We start from the raw sequence: 10,202 nt of genomic DNA, 5'->3' as shown, positions 1-10,202 counted from the left end.
TCAATTATGTTGTTCAATTTCAATTAAATGTGTAGGATTGGTTTTAATTAATATTTTTAATTTTTGTAAATTTATAATAATTTGTTGTAAATTTATAATTAAAAATATTATCATGTAGAAAATGAAAATTTTCTATGAAATTAAATTATGGTAAATTGTTAGAAGAAATTGAATAAAGTCAACTGATTTGTGGCATATATGTTGTGTATTTGCAAGTTTTATAATTTTGGGTAGTTTCCTGTATAGGGGAGATGCTGGCGATTTTTTTATAAATAGAAATTGTTTAATTTCTTTATCCTTTAATTTGTGTAGATGCTCAGGAGAAAGTTTATTGCGCATTACGAGGGCAGGATCGCTGCTAGTTTTTCTAGTAGCAATGCCGACAACCATGAGTCATTAGGTGCCAACCAAGAACATGCACTTGAAACATGGACATTTACTTATGATGCTGGCTCGTCGAGTGCAATGTTGCAACATTAAAGTGGGGTCGCTTTGCAATGGGATTCATTTACCTGCAAGTACGAGGTCTAATGGAAGGATGACCTTTCAATGTAAGTTTGTTTTATTTTCATTTAACGAATGCAATTTCATTTAACAAATACAAACATTAAGTTTCTAAAACAGTAACATCGGTCTTTAAATCGTCGATGAAAATTTCATTGTTTCAATGGAGCTAGGTTTCCAAAATCTTGAATGGAAACTGCAGGTCGATACATGGTTTTCAAGGTTTAAGGTTATTATTAACTTAAATATTTTTATGTTAATTTGGATTGTTTATTGAAATTATTGAAATTTTTCTTTTATAAATTTTTATTTCAAGAGAAAATTTGAATGGGAGAGAGCTAATGATAATGCTATGAGGATAGTTTGAGAGAATCACGCTACAAATAGGTGAGATCAAATTCAAGATTTTTTTTTATTCCAATTATTGAAATTTTATTTTTCATTTACTAATAGATAATAGGTTGTGTGATTTTTAGTATGAGGCACAAACCCCACCTCAAAAATAAAATATACAAAAGAAATAGAGCTTCTAAACTAGAATGATATGGTGGTGTGGAAGTATTTCAGACCATCGTACATCTCAAAGGCTATATGGGTGAAATACATTCACCATGTGACGTCAGTGCGTTTCACTATACAGTCATAGTCTGGTACGAATTACTAGAACCAACATGTTCACGGTTCTGTTACCATGAACACCAACAACTTTGTTTTGTTCATTTCGGATGCGAAGCAGATTGCAGGATTTTTTTTATTGCATTTATTTTTTTATTAGTTGTTTTTTATAAATATATTTAGCTGACAATATTTTTTTTATTGCAGACTACGATTCTTATACGCGAGTCAGGCTTGATAGAGCTTTTTATTGAAACGCATATGTAAAGTGATTACTGCCAAAAAAGAGTGTAACAATTTGTTGATAGCCGAGCTCAACACTTTGTGGTATGTTGGTTTTCAATCATTTTTTTCTAAGTTATAATTTCATTGAATTTGATGAATTAATTTTTTTTCTTTCCAAGATATATATAACAATCGATTGAATGAGAGATACAGGGACGATCCTTCAACCCATTCGAATATCGATCCAGATTTATGGTTAGAGGCGGGATCATTCGATGGGCCCTATAGAAATTAAGTGTGTAGACTCTCTAACACTAGGACCGAGAACTTGTGGATGACCCATAGTACTTCAATAGTTGGATGCCCATACTCGATTCCAAGTGTTCAAACTTTGGAGTTCATAGCAATGTTAGACCAACGGGTACCAGATCGGATGACCAATCTTAATGATAAATATGATTGACTCACTGCTGATTATGAATAACTCCACTGATTGATAATAGAGATGAGATCACAGATGAGTGGTTCATGTGCACCTTTTAATTGGCCCTGCGATCCTGGCGAGGACCAGCCTCCTCCTCATCCTCCTCCAGCGCTGCCTCTATTTTAGATTTATTTTATTTGAACATATAAATATTTAAATTTGTAATAAATATTTGATTTTTATACTAATTTATTTAAAAATTATAAAAAATTTTATTTTAATTATTTTTCTACTTTTGTTCAATATATATTTTTTAAAAATATATTTTTAAAATATTACTGACAAGACTATCAATAGAATTAGATTGTCAGTATATTCCAAAGAGTTGAAAAATAATTACTGCAAATACCTCTATTACTGATGGGGTTACCGACAGAACTATTCCGTTGGTATATTCTATAGAGTTGGAAAAGAATTATTGCAAATTTCACTGACATTGTTAACACTCCGACATAATTACAAATGGTATTTTGTCGATGCTATGTTATATTTACCGATGAAATAAAACATGTATTTTTTTGACATCCTTTATCCGTCTGTAAATCTATCAGTATATTTATTACAGATGGATTTACTGATAGTCCATAAATTACCAATGAGAATTTTTCTAACAAACTATTTATGTTCGTGCATATTTTTTTTTGACATGTTTTATTTTTCTGTAAATCTATTGATATATTTATTACAAATAAATTTACCGATAGTCTATAAATAACCAACAATAATTTTTATTTGTCTGTAAATTTATTGGTATATTTATTACAGATAAATTTACCGATAATCTATAAATAACAAACAATAATTTTTTTGACAAACTATTATATTCATGATTTTGTCGGTAATATATATCTCGATGAACTACTAATATAAATACCAACAAAAAGTCATGCATGTTCCCTTGATGGACTTTTCTCAAACCAATAGTCATTGCTCTTGATCAAGTAGAATGTGTATTTTTCCTTTGGAAGGGTTGAGTGAGGTTGGTGTTTTTTCTTTTCAGGTTTCCTGGATGCTACAAGTTTCATTTTCCCTTCAATAGACGACGGGAGCTGTCTTGGCGGGTTGCAATCTGTAAGTTATGGACAAATGTCAACCACTTTTGGGGTCAAGGTTGTCTCTTCGGTACGGTGATAAGCAGACAAACATTGCAGATGTGGTGGCCACACCACCGTATGCCTACCCTAGCCTGGCCTGGCCTAGCCTAGCCTTGCAGTGGTACACCTCTATTTCTTGCAGGGCATCGAGTTCGACGAAGAAAATTTACTATTGTCCAACCAACATGATTGAGGACTGGATGTATACTGAGGTTACATGACCTTTTATGGTGAAAAGTTATTTAAAGTATTTTTTATTTATAAATATATTAAAAAAATATTTTTTATTAAAAAATTTATTTTTAATATTAATATATTAAAATGATTTAAAAATACAAAATAAAATAAATTTAAAATAAATTAATTATTTTTAAAAATATTTTTAAAATATAAAAAGACATAGTTTCTAATTATGATTCTCGCACCTGTTTCAAGACTCTATAAAACAAAAAACAATTATAAATAATGTCTCCAAAGTATATAGACTGTTTTTTTTCCAAAACAATTTCTTGCCAATTTTATTTTCAAACTTTTAGATTATTTTTAATTAAATACTTTCATCCAAATAGATTGTATTTCTTATTTTGAGGCAAAATGGTGTCATTTTTTAAGGAACTTAATGTATTTAATTTAATAAAATTAATTAAGAGAAGTTCTTGATTGAGAAGTAAAAATAAATTATAGTAAAATTGATATAAGAAATAATTTAGAGGAAAAATTGACACAATCCAATATTGTGAGGCTATATTTGAGGTTTGTCCAATAAAAAAATAAAAATAAAAGAAGCACATATATAGTTTGCAAACCCTGACACTAATTTTCTTTTGGTGTAAAAAAAATGAAAAGGTGCGTAGTTTAATTTTAATTGCATTGATATAGTCATATATTTTTAGCAAAATAATTAGTTAGTCTCTCTTGTTTAAGAATCTCAATACCGAGTCCCTATATTTTTATTTTCTTTGCTATTTTAGTTCCTTCATTAAGCGTTTATTAATAAACTCAGATAAAAAAACATAGAATAGACACAGCTGGAATCCTCTCTTTCCCTCTAAAAACCCACTAAACACCTGCATTAACCCTTAAAACAACAAAAAATCAAACTTACTAGAGGTCTATAAACATTATTAGATGTTTTTTTTTAAATCAACAATTCTCTTTAACGTCACTACCACCTCCACCCTAACTTTATTTCTAGTCCTACAAGTAAGATAAACATATTGTATTACTATAATTTTTTTAATTGAAATAAAATAATTGTTTAGGTTGAATTTAAAATTTATGATAAATTTAAAGTTTTTGAATTAATATGAAATTAGTTAAGAATATCATCAATTAATATTGAATTGATATAGTTGAACATGAAAATAAGTTAAATTAATTATAAAATGATAGTTTCAATTAATTAATTATGTGTTGCGTTTAATTGATATTAAGTTGTCATATTAGAGATTTTATGTGTATTGTTAGAATTAATTAATAATATAATTAATTATGCTTGATGATTTCATGGATGAGAACATACATATGGTAAAATTATAATGAATTAAATGTTTTATTAAATTATTAATAAGTTGATGAATTTGATATTTTTCTTAATCGTAATACTAATGACCAGTGGTTAAATATTTGGCACATTAAACTTGATACCCTTGAAAAAAGGTTACATAACATCCTTAAACTATTCTATTTCACCCAAACTTTTCATACTATGTTGTTAATTCACCGTTTATTTGTATTTTTTTTGTGGTAATTTCCCAATATATCCTATACATAATCTCCCATTCATATGTTTGATGTAAAATTATTTTGCTTGTAATTAATAGTAAATTGATTGACCTATTTTTATGAGGTCAAATGCAGGTGATCTACGAGATTTGTTTAGCCTGTCGGGCTAGATCCTAGTATATAACCTGTCGGGCTAGATCCTAGAAGGACTTGCGAGTTGTGAGTGAAAACATGTAACCACCAAACCCCAGGTACGAGACACCCTTGAAATCACGTTGCCTGATCTTGTGTTGGAGTTAGGCCAAAATGGTAGGGAAATTGTGCTCTTCTGTGCAAGGAAGAAATCAAACCATATGTGAAACATAAGACATATGCACAACTTGTGGACAAAATTCATCAGTAGTCATCTTTAATTGAATGACGTCTCGCTTTTGAAGCTGTCTTCAAGATAAGGAACTGTACTTGAATATGGGGATAAACGCAGTTGTCTGTTGGTGTCTTCCAAAGTATTCATTTCCTGGAAAATCATCATTTGCGGGATTAATTTATACAAAATCATAGTAAGAGGTTTGATGCATGATAAATTGCAGGTTTGTATCCTTTATAAATCTCTGGTTTCCTTACTTTTCTTTGAAGGTGCTTGGTAAATTGCCTCAACTTAAAAAATTATAAATAAATCAGTACTTTCCCTCATTTCTTAACCTTAGAAATTACTAATCTCTAATGTTTAAACAATAAAATCAATTTGTTTCAAAACTAATTATTCCGGTAAGTTTATTGGGATGAACTCGATCCAAGTATTTGGTGCGTTCAGATTTTACAAGTAGATTTGTTTTATAATTAATGCCACCAACGTGCCAAATATCATAGTTAAAATCTCATTATTCTCAAATCATTAGTCATTAAGTATCATGTTACCCCAAGCTTGAGCTTGATTGGTGTTCTGGAAATATTTAAGAGAGCATACAAGGCTAAGAACCCCATGTTTTTATACCAAAGTCTGACATATTTTATCATGGCTAACTCAAAGAGCGAAGGACTAGCTAGTCCAAAGCTTAGGGAAAATCCCACTTCCTACTTCAAGTAAAAAAGAAAGAAGACTTGCTGTGCCATGTTGACATGTTCTATAATTTCAAACAAAAGAAAGCAAAAACATTTGATCGATGTAATTTAGAAATGGAAATTACCAATTAAGTTGCAGTTCAAATAATCGAAACAGTACGAAGAGGGAACTTTGATTTAACTAGTTATTCTATCTTGAAATTTTCCAGCACACACAGGGGCTCATGTTCACAGAAGAAACCTTGAGACCCCAACTTTATCACCAGTAGCTTTAAGATCCCTTTGAATCTGCATCATAAACTCTCTGAATGTGAACTCCTTATACTTTGATGGCTTGATGCTACTCTCTATCACAGTCTCATAAGTGGGGCAATAGAAAAATGCCAAAGAAAACCTTTCAACTTGTTGGGGGGCAAGCACCCGATGCTTGATGCTTTTGTAAACATCATTGCTCAATACCTGAATTTTAATAAACACAAACATGAATTAAAAGGGAATACCAGAGGGTATAAAGGAAAAATTAATTACTTTAATACCCAAGGCTAACTATAGTATATTTTCTTGATATCTAGGATAGTAGGGTGATTATGGCCAAGTCTGCTCCATTCTTTTTGATTTACTAGGTTTAAATTTTAAAATTATAGTCAACAAGATCATCCACCCTTGATTTTTATTTTTTATTTCACTTGGGAATTATTGATTTCGCCTTCAAATTAATCTCAAGCTTATTTATATACAGCTAGCTCGTAGGTGCAAGTTTATACATACAGAACATACCTGGAATAAGTCACCAATATTAATCACTAGAGCTTCTGGATTAGGTTTAACGTTAATCCATCTTCCATTTTTCAATAGTTGCAATCCTCCAATCTGATCTTGATTTAGTACAGTGAGGAAACTACTATCGGTATGAGGTATCAAGCCAAAGACCTCAGAAGAGAATGGACATGGCGGATATCTGTTCATTCGAAGATAACTAGTTTCTTCTGGACAATTCTCTTCAAAGAAAGTGGATGAAACTCCCAGATTCTCAGCCAGAATTTCTGCCACGCCTTTAGCTAATGCGTTAGCTGTTGTTGTGAAAGCTTCAATGCTTGCACTGGAAAGATGGAGTGGTGTTAAAAAGATTAGATACGAGTTCATAATACATATGTATAACCAAATATATGTGCATAATCAAGTTAAAGGACGATATACACTAGGAGGCTCTGCCCTCCATATCAATGTACTTAAGTTTGCCTTGAAATGGAGAAATGAAAATTGAAACACCTTTTGGTCATCAATTATTGGGCTATGTTTGCAAGATGTGTGATGGTGATTTCTGTCTCAAAAACCGCAGTATAGCCAGAGAAGAAAGGTAAAAATTCTATATCTCGAGTGCTTTTCTTACAAAATATTATTTTCCAATATTCACATGGGACTCGTAATAACTAATGTGGAACCTCTAATAGATTCGATCATACGAGCTTACTAGCAAAAATAAATATAATTTTTAATTTGATAATTTTAGAGTATGTAAGTTTCTTTCTTTCAACTATACATTATAAAAAATTATTTTTAAAAAATAAGTTTCTATTTCAGTTAACATTATGTTTTTTTAACACACACACTCAACATACAGAATCTTAATTCAAGTTTAAAGATAAATTAACTTAAAAATATTAAATGATGAAACTAAAAAAAATATCAATTAAAAAAATAGACAAAAAAAACTTAGAATCAACTGCATTAATCATTCAAATCTACAACATGGATCATGTAACTGAAATAACCATAAAAAAAACAAAGCACAATAAATTATGGAGTCCAGTCTCCAATAAACCAGATGTTGAAATATAAAATTAGGAGAAAAAATATAGATTTTGGTTTTTTTTAAAAAAAAGATAGAAAAACACAATTCATATAACAAAACAAACAGAATAAAACTCAATCTTAACTGGAATTCGGTTGAAAAATCCATAATAAAGTAAGATTCAGAACAAGATAAAATTTATTTTTGATTATTTTGTTTTTTAAAATGATATAAAATATCAGTTATTCTCAGCATAACGTAATGGAATTAACATCCTTGTATACAACAAAATGATTAAGATTTGAGATTTCCATCCAAATATACTAGTTAAAGCCCAAAAGAAAGTGAGATATTGAGATTTAGAGATAAGATATATAGGACTACCCTCTTTTTTGTGGCAAAACTAGAGAGAAATAACTGAGAGGAGGGACAACGTGAAAAACCTGAAAGGTCAAAATGAAAATAAAGAAAGGAGATAAGTTCACAATTATAATAAGTGAACTTTTTATAGGGACTTAATTGGGAAAATAATAAACACAAGGATGAGATCAAATAAATAAAACAGCACGAAAACATATAAAGGGATACAGAGAAAAGAAGACAAACGTGTATAGAAGCTGCATTTAAGCTGAAAAATTAACACAGCAACAAAATAAAATTGAGGAAGAAAATTAACGCAGGCGAAGTAAAAAGCACAGCTTGTCCACAATAGAAAACAGCAGGAGCATAGAAGAAATGATTGAACAAATGGGGCAAGCAAATGTTTGGCAGTTAGGTGGTAAGGAAACATCGACCATGCATGGATAAAAACATACGAGCTTGACATGACCTAGATAAGCTTTGGAAAGGAAATCTATGGTTATTTATGTCTCTATTTGTCTTAATTATGTAGAATCTCCAACATATGAGACCCTTGTGGACAATCTCTTTTTGTAACATTCGAAGGCCTTGTAAGATTGACACCAAGCTGCCGGGACCCCTGATTTACTTATGTTAAACCAGTTCTTTCAGAACTATATAAGTACTAGATGCACATGGTCATTATAGTAGGCAATTGGATAGTTCATTTTTACTTAATCACACTAGCTGAGGTGATTAGCAAACTATTGGATGAACCTTGAATTTGTGACTGCATTCAAAGAACATCAAGATTGAAGAATTAATTGATTTTAATTAGGTCAGGCCTCCTTAATTAACTATATTTTAGCTGTATATGGTTTATTGTTCCCTTCCACACACACACAGAGACGCATATATTTTGATAAGTCAATAGACTAAAAAAACACCAATTTTGGAGACCAAATTGGAGGAAAGATAGAAACAAGAGTAAAGCTGCCACAAATTAATGGCAGCGAGTGAAAAAAGAGCAAACAACAAAACAGACTAACCGAAGAGATGTAACCTTGGAACAAAACATGAGGTTCATGACAGAGCTCATGAGGGGTGCGGAAGCAATGATTAATAAGAGCTCTATATATTTGTTTCTTTAATTTCATAAAGCAATATGCATGTACTTTGCAAATCTCTAGCTAGAACATTAACTTGTAGACACATGAGATTCATTTGATAAACTGAACTTCTTTAAATTGCATATAGGATTTCATAGTTGAGAATTTGATATAAAAAGAAAAGTGTTCTACTGTCCTATCCCAGAAGCATTTGATCATTGTTTATTTCACAGAATGTTCATAATTAGTTTTTAATTAGCCTACATATATCATTTAGCTACAATAGGAAATTTGACAGTTACCTGAGACTCTTGTATGCATCACCGATCCTTGAAATATCAGTGAGAGGTACGTGGAAGGCTTCTGACCATGCGAGCTGCCTCAAACAAGTGGCTCTAGGGTTTCCCCATCTGTAACTATTTGCAGACAAATTCAGAATGTTGTCTTCAGCCTTTTTTCTGAACGGATGTTGGAAAGCCTTCCTTTGCTCGTATTGAAGGCTCTTCAACATCTCTTGTGGAATCCCATGATTGACAACTTGAAGGAATCCCCATTCACTTGCAGCCTGCTTTATCTCCTTTACACATTGCTCTCTCTCCGAGTATTCAAGTTTCAAACGCTGAAGATCTATGAGAGGCAGCTCACACTCATCATTAGCATTCATTAGACTATCATCCTTGTCTTTTGATACTATGGTATAATCGTTGAAGAGGGATCTGTATTTCTCTTGAAATGGAGGATCCATTTTTATGAAGGGAGAGATGGGACGGATGAGGTAAAGGAAAGAATGTGATCCTTGTCAAAATTGAAGATATGAGATGTGTAATCCATCAGTATAAATAGAGCAAGAAAACTTGGGAGTGCAGTATAGTACAAACTTGGTAATGGCATGCAACCGCTTATGGCAACCTGCGGTGTTCGCACACATTGGCTGTACCCTGTTGTGCAACCAGACCTATTCATAGTCTAGAATCGATGCCCTTTGATATTTAGACCGATCAATTAAGAAATAATACATCTGTTTTTTGGGAAGAAATATAAATCATTTCGAAAAGAAAGGAAACTGTTTCGGATATGGAAGGTGCATTGTAGAAAATTCTTTTCATCCAGCAATATATATTTGTGAATATATACCACAATCCAATCTGGATTCAAGTCTCAGTATTTATTTTGAATTCAACTATGTAAATTAGATAAAAGAAAAAAAAATTAAGTGTTTATATCTTTGTGTTTTTCTCATGTGTTAAATAAAA

At 31.2% G+C, this 10,202-nt stretch overlaps 1 protein-coding gene across 1 annotated transcript; it reads right to left on the bottom strand.

The window, feature by feature from the left end:
- Positions 1-5,937: 5,937 nt before the first annotated feature.
- On the bottom strand, positions 5,938-9,912 carry LOC133677926 (gibberellin 2-beta-dioxygenase 8-like). The gene is made up of 4 exons (XM_062100069.1): positions 9,828-9,912; positions 9,252-9,744; positions 6,487-6,808; positions 5,938-6,168 (listed from the first exon to the last, which is right to left on the bottom strand). The coding sequence occupies exons 1-4, from the start codon at positions 9,910-9,912 to the stop codon at positions 5,938-5,940; spliced, it is 1,131 nt and encodes a 376-aa protein (XP_061956053.1).
- Positions 9,913-10,202: the final 290 nt, after the last annotated feature.

Source organism: Populus nigra, chromosome 1, assembly GCF_951802175.1.
Source record: "Populus nigra chromosome 1, ddPopNigr1.1, whole genome shotgun sequence".
NCBI lineage: Eukaryota > Viridiplantae > Streptophyta > Magnoliopsida > Malpighiales > Salicaceae > Populus > Populus nigra.
Note: the sequence above shows the minus strand (reverse complement) of the source record. Positions and strands in the feature narration are given on the sequence as shown.